Below are 16,174 nucleotides of genomic sequence, written 5' to 3'. Positions count from 1 at the left end.
CAGTTGAGCTAGTTACAGTCCAAAAAAAAAAAGCATGAATTGGACAGGTATTAGATTACTTGGACAGCCCCTCCTCTTTTTGGGGCCAAAAGGCGACGGAGAGAGCAACAGCCCCGCCTAGTGTGGGTGCCCACCAGGCATTCCTGAATAAATATCCTGTATTTGTCTTGTCACGTCTTAACAGCCGACGTCTCCCACGGCTGGTGCTCGGTTGCAAAGCACACTCCCGAATTCAAGTACAAATCAATATTAAATTAAGGCCAACCTAGTAAATTGATGACAAAAAATAGTTTAAAATAAACTACAAAAATAAAATAACTACAAAAAAAATCATTTTAAAACACTTGAGTAAAAAAACAAACAAAAAAAAAACTAAAATGCAAAACATTTTAGAATGGAAACTACAAATAAAAAGCTAAAGCTAAAAAGCAAAAAGCTAACAAGTCCCAAAATAAAATAAAATAAATGTGAATTAAATGTAAATAAAATATTTTTATATTGTTATGGCATAGAAAACCTGTTTACAATCGTCTAAATCGTTTTTTTTAACATCATTAGAGCCATCTAAACATGAAATAACACCCCTATAGTCATCTTTACATTTGTATTACCCAACATAAGCCATTTTAGACAGCTTATCTTGTACAGATAAATTTACAACTAACTAATATTACCAGTTGTTTCCAATACATTTATGAATTTATTCTACTAAAATTATGACTTTTTTCTTGGAATATTGCGACTTTTTCCTCGTAAATTTACAACTAAATTCTCATATGTTATTTTCGTAATATTACCAGTTGTTTCCAATAAATTTATTAATTTATTCTACTAAAATTATGACTTTATTCTTGTAATATTTTGACTTTTTCTCATAAATTTACAACTTAATTTTCATACATTATTTTCATAATATTGCCAGTTGTTTCCAATAAATGTACTAATTTATTCTACTAAAATTATGACTTTATTCTTGTAATATTGCAACTTTTTTCTCATAAATTTACAACTTAATTTTCATACGTTATTCTCATAATATTGCCAGTTGTTTCCAATAAATGTATTAATTTATTCGACTAAAATTATGACTTTATTCTTGTAATATTGTGACTTTTTTCTCATTAATTTACAACTTAATTTTCATACGTTATTCTCGTAATATTACCAGTTGTTTCCAGTAAATTTATGAATTTATTCTACTAAAATTATGACTTTATTCTTGTAATATTTTGACTTTTTCTCATAAATTTACAACTTAATTTTCATATATTATTCTCGTAATATTACCAGTTGTTTCCAATAAACTAATTACATTATTCTACTAAAATTATGACTTTATTCTTGTAATATTGCGACTTTTTCCTCCTAAATTTACAACTTCATTTTCATACGTTATTCTCGTAATATTACCAGTTGTTTAAAGTAAATGTATGTGAATTTATTCTTGTAATATTGCAAATTTTTTCTCGTAAATGTACAACTTAATTTTCATACGTTACTCTCGTAATATTACCAGTTGTTTCCAGTAAATTTATGAATTTATTCTACTAAAATTATTACTTTATTCTTGTAATATTGTGACTTTTTCTCATTAACATACAGCTTAATTTTCATAAATTATTCTTGCAATATTACCAGTTGTTTCGGAAATTTCGTGATCATTAAAAATAAAATATTTTTATATTGTTATGGCATAGAAATCCTGTTTACAATTGTTAAAAAAATATATATTTTTTTAACATCATTAGAGCCATCCAGACATGAAATAACACCCCTATAGTCATTTTAGACAGTTTATCTTGTAGAGGAGGATAATCGGTGGTGGACAGAAAGTGATATCGGGGGTTCAGAGTTTAGTTTTAGCTTGTTATTATCACTAGAATTATTATTATTCAAATTGTAGCCTGCAATAAAAGTCTGTTGTTGCTGCTCGTCTCACATAACAATTACTGAGTAATTAGTGAGTCATGTAAAATAGTAACGATGTCCTTAATGACTTCAAGTATACTGTATTTGAAGCTTAAAAGTTGCTTAGAGTTATGTTCGAACCGTGACGTAGCAAATACATAAATATAAAAATAATCTAATCAAATAGAACCGGTTTTTCAGCCAAAGAAGCCATGCCAGGTTGTTGACATGAACCAGTTTTTCTCGGTCTGACCTCCATCAGCAGTGCAAACAGTGAATGTGTGAGTTTGTTGTGAAGGCGTTTTCTTGTTTCCACTGTGACAACATGGAACAAGCAGCCTCAAGGCTCCTTTTCATGCTTTTTTTTTAAGGCTGAAGAATGTACTCATGTTGTCGTACATTAGTAAGGTACCATTCAATACCGACACGACTGAATGTTTGTTTGCATATAAATAGCCAACTGAATGTAAATCACATTTGCATGTGGCCAATGGGAAATAAAATAATATAAAAAAAAAAAATTAGTGATAGATCGATATATTGGACAAAAAATGTTTTATTTAAATATTATTTTATTTATTATGTATTTAATGTATGTCAAAAACATTAGGAGACATAATCTATATTCATTTCATAAATGTTTTTAAACAAGATACTTTATACATTATTCTCATAATATTACCAGTTGTTTCCATTAAATTTTTTTAATTTATTCTACTAAAATTATGACTTTATTCTTGTAATATTTTGACTTTTTCTTGTAAATGTACAACTTAATTTTTATATATTATTCTCGTAATATTACCAGTTGTTTCCAATAAATGTATGAATTTATTCTACTAAAATTATGACTTTATTCTTGTAATATTTTGACTTTTTCTCGTAAATTCACAACTCAATTTTCATACGTTATTCTCGTAATATTACCAGTTGCTTCCAATACATGTATTAATTTATTCTACTAAAATTATGACTTTATTTTTGTAATATTGTGACTTTTTTTCATAAATTTACAACTTAATTTTCATACGTTATTCTCGTAATATTACCAGTTGTTTCCAGTAAATGTATTAATTTATTCTACTAAAATTATGACTTTATTCTTGTGATATTGTGACTTTTTTCTTGTAAATTTACAACTAAATTTTCATACATTACTCTCATAATATTACCAGTTGTTTCCAATAAATTAATGAATTTATTCTACTAAAATTATGTCTTTATTCTTGTAATATTTTGACTTTTATCTCGCAAATTTACAACTTCATTTTCATACATTACTATCGTAATATTACCAGTTGTTTCCAGTATAAAAGCCACAAATCTGGCAAAAGTGCGCCCTCTAGTGTTCAACATATGTATGACAACAACACAGGCACCAGTAGTAAGTAGTATGTCTAATTTGTGGACAAAAAAAATGTGTTTTTATTTAAATATTGTTTTATTTATTATGTATGTAATGTATGTCAAACACATAATCTATATTCATTTCATAAATGTTTTTGAACAAGCTGCAGTATAAAAGCAGCAAATCTGGCAAAAGTGCACCCTCTAGTGTTCAACATACGTATGACAACAACACAGGCACCGGTAGTAAGTAGTATGTCTAATTTGTCTAATTTTTCATACATTATTCTCATAATATTACCAGTTGTTTCCAATAAATGTATTCATTTATTATACTAAAATTATGACTTTATTCTTGTAATATTTTGACTTTTTTCTTGTAAATTTACAACTTAATTTTCATATATTATTCTCATAATATTACCAGTTGTTTCCAATAAATGTATTCATTTATTCTACTAAAATTATGACTTTATTCTTGTAATATTGCGACTTTTTCTTGTAAATTTACAACTAAATTTTCATACATTATTCTCATAATAGTACCAGTTGTTTCCAGTAAATGTATGAATTTATTCTACTAAAATTATGACTTTATTCTTGTAATATTTTGACTTTTTCTCGTAAATTTACAATTTAATTTTCATACATTATTCTTGTAATATTACCAGTTGTTTCCAATAAATGTATGAATTTATTCTACTAAAATTATGACTTTATTCTTGTAATATTTTGACTTTTTCTCGTAAATTTACAACTAAATTTTCTTACTATATTCTCATAATAGTACCAGTTGTTTCCAATAAATGTATTAATTTATTCTACTAAAATTATGAAGTTATTCTTGTAATATTGCGACTTTTTTCTCGTAAATTTTCGACTTAATTTTCAGAATTTAGAGTCGAATTTAACCCCGATGAACACAACCAGAAAAGAAACGTAACAACCAAGACATAACAGTTATTTCAATAAATGTAGTAAAATAGTTTGGATTAGGATGAGCAGCATACAACAAGTTGGGAGTCGAACACTGAAAGCGACACAGTGGAGCGTTTCCATGGCGAGACACATTTAGAATAGCGGATGCTGAATAATTGATAGACAGCAGGCTTCCTGTGAAGGTGGACTTCTGTGGACTGTGGAGTTACACGAGTGCACAAACAACAAGGACCACCAGTGCCGCTACGATGATGTCACTTATGGGAAATTCATTTATCGTAGTGGGACCCCTACGTCCTTAAAAAGCCGAGCGTGGCTCACGTCTTCATACAAAAGCGAAGGAACATTTCAACCCCTTTGGAGGTGAAGGCGCCACAGATCCAATTACGGGGATGTCGTTACGTTCTTACACGCCACAAATGGACTGCTCCATTTGAGGGGGAAATTGGTTATAGCGTATAATACATATATTTTGTTGGAATGGGATGCTAATAGATTTTTTTTTGCCAAAATAAAGTCATAAATTCAGGAGAAAAACATTTTAATATTATGAAAATAAAGTTGTAAATTTACGAGAAAAAACTCGAAACAGGTATTAGCTGAGACGGCTATGAAAAGGGGGGGCTTTTGTGACCTTTGGCCTCTAGTCTCGTAATATTCAAACTTTTTCCCCGTAAATTTACAAATTAATTTTCATACATTATTCTCATAATATTACCAGTTGTTTCCAATACATTTATTAATTTATTCAACTAAAATTATGACTTTATTCTTGTAATATTTTGACTTTTTTTCTTGTAAATTTACAACTTAATTTTCATATATTATTCTCATAATATTACTAGTTGTTTTCAAAAAAAATAAGAATTTATTCTACTAAAATTATGACTTTATTCTTGTAATATTTGGACTTTTTTCTCGTAAATTTCCAACTTCATTTTTATACATTATTCTCATAATATTACCAGTTAATATTAACAGTTAATTTTACCAGTTGTTTCCAATAAATTCATGAATTTATTCTACTAAAATTATGACTTTGTTCTTGTAATATTGCAACTTTTCCTCCTAAATTTACAACATAATCTCCATACGTTATTCTCGTAATATTACCAGTTGTTTCCAATATATTTATGAATTTATTCTACTAAAATTATGACTTTATTCTTGTAATATTGTGACTTTTTTCTCGTAAATTGACAACTTAATTTTCATATATTATTCTCATAATATTACTAGTTGTTTTCAATAAATTTATGAATTTATTCCACTAAAATTATGACTTTATTCTTGTAATATTTTGGCTTTTTCTCATGAATTTACAACTTCATTTTAATATATTATTCTCATAATATTACCAGTTGTTTCCAGTAACTTCATGCATTAATTCAACTAAAATTATGGCTTTATTCTTGTAATATTTTGACTTTTTTCTCATCATTTTACAACTTAATTTTCATATATTATTCTCATAATATTACTAGTTATTTTCAATACATTTCTTAATTTATTCTACTAAAATTATGACTTTATTCTTGTAATTCTGCAACTTTTTTCTCGTAAACGACAACTTCATTTTCATACATTATTCTCATAATATTACCAGTTGTTTCCAGTAACTTTATGAATTCATTCTACTAAAAATTATGACTTTATTCTTGTTATATTGTGACTTTTTTTCTCATAAATTTACAACTAAATTTTCATACATTATTCTCGTAATATTACCAGTTGTTTCCAATATATTTATGAATTTATTCTACTAAAATTATGACTTTATTCTTGTAATATTGCAACTTTTTTGTCATTAATTTACGTAATTTTCATACATTATTGTTGTAATATTACTAGTTTCCAGCAACTTCATGAATTTATTCTACTAAAATTATGACTTCATTATTTTAATATTGTGACTTTTTTCTTGGAAATGTACAACTTTATTTTCATACATTATTTCTGTAATATTACAAGGGTTTTTAAAAAAAGTAAATTTACAGATTTATTCTAATAAATTTTCGAATTTATTCTAAAAAATGTACAACTTCATTGTCGTACTATTATCTCGTGATATTGATATTGATATATATATTTAGATATTTGTAGATAACTGGATGAAGTTTAGGCACAGAAAGCCAAAATACAAACAAAATGGCCACTCAAGTTAGCTCCAATATCCCACAAATGAACACGACAATTCCAGCATGATAAAATATCAGAAAGTACCTTGGTTTGGAGACGGTGTTGCCATTTTAATATTCCTTTTTAATATGCAGGTTGTCCTCAACTTCTGGTCCGCGTCTTGTCCCCAAAGACCTCGCCTTCAGTGGACAACCTGCTCCGGTTCTCCTGAATAATGAAGGCGACATCTTTAATTCATCATCTTTATTACCGCAACATACACTTGAGTTTAGTTTAAGATTAAACTCTAAGTTAATGTTTAGTTTTTTTAAATTGAGTTAACTTACATTTTATTAGAAAATATGTCTAAAGTCGAATAAAGCTAAGTGTACACAATCCAGTGTAGCAACATCCACTTCCGGTATATTCAACCTTTTGTCCAGCAGATGGCGCCAGAGGACACTTGAGTGGAAACTACAACAACAGGGGCATAACACGAACATTTTGATGATTAAATATACAGATATGTACAGTATGCAGTATGCAAAGGCAAAACGAAGTAAATCCACATCACTCGGAGTGTATTCCATGGAGATGTAAGTATTTTGTCTTTTCCAGATTCGTCAAAAAAAAAATGATTTTTTAATTCTTGTTTTATACCAGGGGTCTCAAACTCAATTTACTTGGGGGATACAAAAAAAACGCATTTATTAAAAACAAAAATTTCTCGTAATATTACCAGTTGTTTCCACTAAATTCATGAATTTATTCTACTAAAATTATGACTTTATTCTTGTAATATTGTGACTTTTTCTCACACTTTAATTTCATACATTATTCTCATAATATTACCTTTTTTTTCCAATAAATGTATTAATTTATTTTACTAAACTCTACTTTTTTTTCGTAAATTTACAACTTAATTTTCATACGTTATTCTGGTAATATTACCAGTTGTTTCCAGTAACTTTGTGAATTTATTCTACAAAAATTATGACTTTATTCTTGTAATATTGTGACTTTTTTTGTCATTAATTTACAATGTAATTTTCATACATTATTCTTGTAATATTACCAGTTGTTTCCAATACATTTATGAATTTATTTTACTAAAATTATGACTTTATTCTTGTAATATTGTGACTTTTTTTTCATAAATTTACAACTTTATTTTCATACGTTATTCTCGTAATATTACTGGTTGTTTCCAATAAATATATGAATTTATTCTACTAAAATTATGAATTTATTCTTGTAATATTGTGACTTTTTTCTCGTTAATTTACAACTTAATTTTCATACGTTATTCTGGTAATATTACCAGTTGTTTCCAGTAACTTAATTTTCATACATTATTCTCATAATATTACCATTTTTTTCCAATAAATGTATTAATTTATTTTACTAAACTCTACTTTTTTTTCGTAAATTTACAACTTAATTTTCATACGTTATTCTGGTAATATTACCAGTTGTTTCCAGTAACTTTGTGAATTTATTCTACAAAAATTATGACTTTATTCTTGTAATATTGTGACTTTTTTTTCATTAATTTACAATGTAATTTTCATACATTATTCTTGTAATATTACCAGTTGTTTCCACTAAATTCATGAATTTATTCTACTAAAATTATGACTTTATTCTTGTAATATTGTGACTTTTTCTCACACTTTAATTTCATACATTATTCTCATAATATTACCATTTTTTTCCAATAAATGTATTAATTTATTTTACTAAACTCTACTTTTTTTTTCGTAAATTTACAACTTAATTTTCATACGTTATTCTGGTAATATTACCAGTTGTTTCCAGTAACTTTGTGAATTTATTCTACAAAAATTATGACTTTATTCTTGTAATATTGTGACTTTTTTTTCATAAATTTACAACTTAATTTTCATACATTATTCTCATAATATTACCAGTTGTTTCCAATAAATGTATGAATTTATTCTACTAAAATTATGACTTTATTCTTGTAATATTTGACTTATTTCTCGTAAATTTACAACTTAATTTTCATACATTATGTACAGGTTCCAATACATTTATGAATTTATTCTACTAAAATTATGACTTTATTCTTGTAATATTGCACCTTTTTTCTCGTAAACTTACAACTTAATTTTCATATATTATTCTCATAATATTACCAGTTGTTTCCAATAAATGTATGAATTTATTCTACTAAAATTATAAAGGGAAGTGAAGAGAACAGCCCAAAGAGAAAAAAAAAGATCTTACTAACTCACCAAAGGGTCACATGTTCAATTTGTGTGGCTGACAAAAAGAAATATGAAGTCGGCACTTTTCCGTCAGTGTCAAAGAAGCGCATTATTACCCGTGTAAGAGCACATCAATCAACGGCGAAGAATGAAACAACATAAGAGACGTTGTTTATGAACAAAGAATCATGAGTCGCTGTCGGAAATCATTTCTATTCCTACTTGTTATTCCATTGATTGACTGGCTGCTGCAAAGCCTTAACATCTGTCTAAGTGTGTGTGTGTGTGTGTGTGTGTCACTAAGCTGCGAGTATCTTATTATGTGAAGGTCAATCAATTTGTCCCAGCATTAGCACGCCCGGATCTTAAATGATGAATCGTGCTGATATCCACAAAGCCATTAAATGAAAGTATATGGACTGACCTTTTGTAATTTGTGTCACTCTAATGTCTGGTAACTTGTTGCTAGGCAGAAATTGTCAGGTTTGCAGTCCAATAACAACAACAAAACATTAAAAAAAAAAACATAAAAAAAAAAAAAAACATAAAAAAAAAAAATTCTGCCTCAAACTGGACAGAAAGGACAAGGAGACCCGGCAAGAAATAACTCAGAGTTCAAAACAGAACAAGATGTATCAACATGCATTCATTATGTTATCATTACTTAAAAAAATAAATGTAAACTTTCTTACCACTGGCACACACTGCTGAGAAAGGACAGGGCAAGTCGGCACATATAGGACCAAATCAGTAAACACATTTATCTATATGGAATATGAAATGATAACAATTTTTCATTACAAAGATATTTCAAGAAAACAACCTGACCGGGTCATTTTTGACCCACTTATGGAAGGTTGGGGTAGTAACACAAAAACTAAAATTTCTTAAAATTTATAAAAGATAAGTTAAAAATGTGAATGGCATGATATCAAAAACATGTTTTTTGAGGAATACCTGGAATATGAAATGATAAAAAAAATGTTCATTCCAAAGATATTTAAAAAAAACAACCTGACCGGGTCATTTTTGACTCACTTATAGAAGATTTCTTAAAATTTCTTAAAATGTATAAAAGGTACATTAAAAATGTGAATGTCATGATATCAAAAACATGTTTTTTGAGGAATACCTGGAATATGAAATGATAAAAAGTTTTCATTACGAAGATATTTCAAGAAAACAACCTGACCGGGTCATTTTTGACCCACTTATGGAAGGTTGGGGTAGTAACACAAAAACTAAAATTTCTTAAAATGTATAAAAGGTAAGTTAAAAATGTGAATGGCATGATACCAAAAACATGTTTTTTGAGGAATACCTGGAATATGAGATGATAAAAAAATGTTCATTCCAAAGATATTTCAAGAAAACAACCTGACCGGGTCATTTTTGACCCACTTATGGAATATTTCTTAAAATTTCTTAAAATGTATAAAAGGTAAGTTAAAAATGTGAATGGCATGATATCAAAAACATGTTTTTTGAGGAATACCTGAAATATGAAATGATTAAAAAAATTCATTACGAAGATATTTTAAGAAAACAACCTGACCGGGTCATTTTTGACCCACTTATGGAAGATTTCTTAAAATGTCTTAAAATGTATAAAAGTTAAGTTAAAAATGTGAATGGCATGATATCAAAAACATGTTTTTGGAGGAATACCTGGAATATGAAATCATAAAAAAATGTTAATTTTAAAGATATTTCAAGAAAACAACCTGACCGGGTCATTTTTGACCCACTTATGGAAGGTTGGGGTAGTAACACAAAAACTAAAATTTCTTAAAATGTAGAAAAGGTAAGTTAAAATTTACTGTTGGATTGGCCCTAATGTCCATTCTAAGCCAATCGGGTGAAAGCTTACTGTGTGTGGATGTGGAGTGTCCAAAAAGTTGAAGAACTCCACCCCTCATCATCATCATCCCTTGATGTTTTATTTTGAAGTAATCAAAAGGAAATAATTTGCAGCTTGTTAAAATCCACCCCTTGACCCTCTTTGCGAAATGTTGCCGTGTGTTTGTTCCGTCGCTCCTTTATCCCGCCTGAGTAGGCACTAATGAATCCGCAAAGTTTAATGCCTTCCTTTTATTACGCCCCAAAGGCCCCCTATCTTTGTTTTTGTAGTCTTTTACTTCACAGCAAACAACAAGCAGATGGTCCCAAGATCCAGTTCTGTCATTCGGATGGGGGGGGGGGGGGGGGGGGTAATACCCAATGTGTGCACTTGCAAACACTTCAAAACATACATTCCATCACTTAAAAAGGCTTTTAAGTATTTGCGTATTTGCTTTATTTTAGTTTTATTTAGCTTTATTAAAGAGTGGTGAATAAAAAGCTAAATAAAAGAACACTTGTATGACAGTTATATAATGTTACGTAAAACTCTCCCCATCAGCTTTTCTGATATGTTGTGGGCCAAACCATTATGAACCAAATCCCAACAGTTAGTGGTTTGGCCCATCACTTAAAAGGGATTTAGAGACCGAACATGTCACAATTGTCATCATTTGTTGCAGTTCCAACAAAATGAACCACAAATATACATATATATATATATATATATATATATATATATATATATATATATATATATACTGTGTTTAGAATACTGTGTTTTGCCTAAAAAGGAATATTTAAAAAATATTTAAGGAATATTTTATTTTGCTTTATTTTAGTTTTATTTAGCTGTATTATACAGTGGTTAATAAAAATCTATATAAAACAACACTTGTATAACAGCTATATAATGTTACCTATGACTTTCCCCATACATATTGTAGAGCTGCCACAATTAATCACTGATTGATTAATTATCAACAACTATTATGATATTTAATTAATGTTTTTTTAATTTAAACACGTAAATATACATGTATTTTTTGATATCCTTAGTCATCCATGGGGGTGAGATCAGCCATATTTGAGACCAGCCATCCCCAGGATGGGAGTGACCAGGATGGATAGGATCAAGAAGGAGTACATCAGAGGGACCCGACGTGACATCAAAGTTAGTCTAAGCCCATCACATGATCCGGCAAAACTGTGGTGAGATTAGCCATATTTGAGACCAGCCATCCCCAGGATGGGAGTGACCAGGATGGATAGGATCAAGAAGGAGTACATCAGAGGGACCCGACGTGACATCAAAGTTAGTCTAAGCTTAGTTTAGTGTTCAACATGAGTCCCACAAGAGAAGCTTTAAGGAAGAGACGCTTCAAATGGGCAACAGAAAAATGACAACAAAGACACAAAATGTAATGAAACAAAAACGACATAAACATGCAAAAACTATGGAATTTCCAATACTATATTATTTACTAAATTGATATGAATTTACATCAAATTTGATGTAGTTATTTACAAAACTATGTTCAAAGTTTTTAATTTTAACCACACCCGGTTCGGAGTGCAAATGGACTTGTCCGTGGGCGGCGACCCGATGTTTGGGGAAACCCTGTTCTACACATGTATACAACAACATATATAGTATAAGGTATTCAAAGATGTTTAATATGTAGTATTCTACACTGGTCACTAGGTGTCAGTAATGTCACTGTAATGTTTGGTGAGGCACGCAATCGCCAAAACAACAGGCTTTTATTGCAGGTGTGAATTATTCGCGTACCCGAAAAATGAATGTGGAACCAATTAACCACAATAAACGAGAGTTTATTACTGTACTGCGGAACTGCGATTCAATCCAAATCTTGACTGTAGTATTGGTATTTTTGTGCGCAATTTTTTTTGATTTAGTCATAATTTAATTTCTCCATTTATTCCAATTGGTTTCTATTTATTATTCACAATGTATTCCTATTTTTTGACAAATATTTGTCTTTTTGTCACTTTTTCCTTATTGAATATATCAACATGTAAAAGCTATATTGTGAATGAATTATTAGTAATGGAAGGGTAAGGTTAAATTAGCTCTCTGTCGGACATGTTGAATTGTGCAAACGTGATGTTCCTTAATGCATCATGTTAAGCATATCTGCAGCAAATAACCCAGACCACACATCTCCCATCTACATGGGAAATGGACTTATTAGATAGCGTGATGGAGCCCATGTTACAGAATATTTCTAATAAATGTAAATTCCATTCCGAGCCAGAGGTTCTTCCCAGGATGTGCACTAATTAACTGCGGTCAAATCCAACCTAACATGAATAAAACAGAGCAGAGCCGCAAAATGAGTTCAACCATATGGTGATTTTACCGCAGGTGGATTTGGGTAACATAATCAGGTGCAGCGTGTGACGTGATATGATGCTAAATATAACCTCAAGCCACGTCGGAGCGCCACTTAAACGCTCCACAGAGGAGAAAAGTGGAGTCTGCAAGATTACACAGTCTCGCTCGCTTCACACCAATCAAAATAATCCTCTTAGAATATACTTCACTTTTCCTGGAGTCCAAATACTTTCTGGCAGAAAGTACATCAAAGTTACAGCTTGTTCTGAAACGAGTCGAGTTTTTAACCCTTAGATGCATAAGTGGGTTAAAAATGGTTGTTTTCTTGAAATATCTTCATAATGAAAAAAAAATATCAATTCATATTCCAGGTATTCCTCAAAAAACATGTTTTTGATATCATGCCATTCACATTTTTAACTTACCTTTTATACATTTTAAGAAATTTTAAGAAATCTTCCATAAGTGGGTCAAAAATGACCCGGTCAGGTTGTTTTCTTGAAACATCTTCATAATGAAAAATTTGCATAATTTCATATTCCAGGTATTCCTAAAAAAAACATGTTTTTGATATCATGCCATTCACATTTTTAACTTATCTTTTATACATTTTAAGAAATTTTAGTTTTTGTGTTACTACCCCAACCTTCCATAAGTGGGTCAAAAATGACCCGGTCAGGTAGTTTTCTTGAAATATCTTTGTAATAAAAAATTTTCATAATTTCATATTCCAGGTATTCCTCAAAAAACATATTTTGATATCATGCCATTCACATTTTTTAACTTATCTTTTATACATTTTAAGAAATTTTAAGAAATCTTCCTTAAGGGGATCAAAAATGACCCGGTCAGGTTGTTCTCTTGAAATATCTTCATAATGAAATTTTTTTATCATTTCATATTTAAGGTATTCCTAAAAAAACATGTTTTTGATATCATGCCGTTCACATTTTTAACTTACCTTTTATACATTTTAAGACATTTTAAGAAATCTTCCATAAGTGGGTCAAAAATGACCCGGTCAGGTTGTTTTCTTGAAATATCTTCGTAATGAAAATTTTTTATCATTTCATATTCCAGGTATTCCTCAAAAAACATGTTTTTGATATCATGCCATTCACATTTTTAACTTAACTTTTATACATTTTAAGAAATTTTAGTTTTTGTGTTACTACCCCAACCTTCCATAAGTGGGTCAAAAATGACCCGGTCAGGTTGTTTTCTTGAAATATCTTCATAATGAAAAATTTTTATCATTTCATATTTTTCATATATATCATGCCGTTCCCATTTTTAACTTCCCTTTATGCAACACACAATGGATCCTCCCATTTTCTATTGTTGTACGGGGTCATTTTCTTTTTCAAAGATGTAAAAAAGTGAAAAATGAAGATGTTTCTAACATGAAATCATTCTTGTGTGGTCCTAAATATAATACTAAATATCATACAAGTGATTATTCCTAACCAAAATGGCAATATTGTCCTAAAAAGGCATTGATTCTAGTATGGGTGATTTTTGATCCACTTATGGAAGAGTGGAGGGTCCAGTCACTCGTGCATGGAAGGGTTAATGTTCTTGCTGTTTGGATTATGTTCATATTGGAAGCTATGATTATCGTTATCGAGATGTGAATAACTTGCCAGTCTTGGCTGCATTTTCCGTCACTGCCTGGAAATACAGAATGTTCCGTATCAGCAAAATATACTTTAATGGAATAGCATCAGTGAAATTTCCCCAGTGAACAATTTTGCACCACTTTTGTAATTAACAGATAACAACGGAATTGATCTGTCTGCACTCGCCACCATCTTCGCTCTTTTGAAATTGTGCAGCAATTATTATTATTATTTTCTATAACTTCATTCAAAGGAGGCTGATGTAAACCAGCATGTAAATAAAAGTAAAAAGTAAATAAATAAGTAAATAAAAGTAAGTAAATAAAAGACTTGTGTTTAAAAAAAGAGCTTAAAAAGAATACTGTTATAGCTGGCGTCCCACAGGCTTCGCATCCATGCCCCCTTCTGTTTCCCCTTTATATATTCTGACAACTAAAATAAAGGCTGCCTCGCAGTGTTTGGCAATAAAACACAAATGTCAATACCAACAATATAATCATAAGTTTGTTGTGCGAGAGGCAACAAGATGATGATGCAACTGCGCACTAATGGATGTCACTTCGGAGAAAATTCAAATCACCAAAACGGCTGAATAAAAATATTATTATTATTATTATATTTTATTATTTATTTTGTTTATTTGAATGTAATAATCCCGCAAATGTAATAAATTTCCCACAAACGTAATAAAATTTGCCTCCTGCAAACTTAATACTGAATTTCCTGCAAATGTAATAACTATTACATTTGCAGGAAATTATTCCATATGTGGGAAAGTGGAAAACTGTAAATGTAATAACTTCCCCCAAATGTAATATGAGACAAAATAATGATCTTTGTGGTTGTTGTTGTTGTTTATTATTTCTTCTTTTAATAAGGGAGAAGGTGTAGATGTCATTTGGAGGATTTTAACAAGATAATTATTTTTTTTGTGGAAAAAATATTATTCAAAGAGTATCATTTGAATACGTTAAATTAATCTTTAATTATTAAATTATAATTTATTTGTAATTTAAAAAGATAACATAATTGTGATAATTGCAATTGTTTTAATAACATTATTATGACTATTATTATATTTTATTATTATATTTGTATTATTTTAAGTTTAATTTAATTTAATTTAATTTTAATTGTAATTGTAATTGTAATTGTAATTGTAATTGTAATTTTAATTTTAATTTTAAATGTAATAACTTCCCCCAAATGTAATATGAGACAAAATAATGATCTTTGTGGTTGTTGTTGTTGTTAACTAACTGTTGTTACTATTATTATATTTTAATTTTAATTTTAATTTTAATTTTAATTTTAATTTTAATTTTAATTTTAATTATTTTAACCCATAATTAACAACACAACTTCAAAAAATGTCCACATTTATTTCAAAATAGATTGTACAGCATTAATGGCACCTTGTGAACACTACAGAAAGATATCATATCTTCCTGTATGCAGGATGTGTTCATATTCAATATACGTATGGTACATACACTGAATGCACTCATACATAACCACATGCAATCACATACGCACTTTAATAACATTTCTATGAGTAACACACAAACATATTCATTCACACAGGCCATATTTGAAGTATTTCATAGTTCCGTCTTAATGCTCCGATTAAGTCCTGCTGAGTTTTTGGCCCCGTCTGTCAGCCATTTGTTAAAAACGGCCACCGGGTCGATGTTCCAGTGTTTGTGGAAAGAAATGGGCACCTGGTGAGCGAGGAAGTCTCTGGCGTAGTCCTCCGGCCGGGCCTGCGAGGTAGGATAAAGTACACTGATCTACTATATCAGTACACACACACA

At 29.5% G+C, this 16,174-nt stretch overlaps 1 protein-coding gene across 1 annotated transcript in view; it reads right to left on the bottom strand.

Moving 5' to 3' along the window:
* Positions 1–15,685: 15,685 nt before the first annotated feature.
* The window catches only part of b3glcta (beta 3-glucosyltransferase a), a 56,509-nt gene continuing 56,020 nt past the window's right edge, over positions 15,686–16,174 (bottom strand). Inside the window, exon 15 of the mRNA XM_058079025.1 lies at positions 15,686–16,123. Within this exon, the coding sequence (XP_057935008.1) occupies positions 15,962–16,123 (162 nt within the window). The 3' untranslated portion in view covers positions 15,686–15,961. The remainder of the gene's footprint in view (positions 16,124–16,174) is intronic.

The sequence above is a fragment of the Doryrhamphus excisus genome, chromosome 8 (genome assembly GCF_030265055.1).
Source record: "Doryrhamphus excisus isolate RoL2022-K1 chromosome 8, RoL_Dexc_1.0, whole genome shotgun sequence".
In the NCBI taxonomy this organism is placed as follows: Eukaryota; Metazoa; Chordata; class Actinopteri; order Syngnathiformes; family Syngnathidae; genus Doryrhamphus; species Doryrhamphus excisus.
This window is presented reverse-complemented; position numbering and strand designations above follow the sequence as displayed.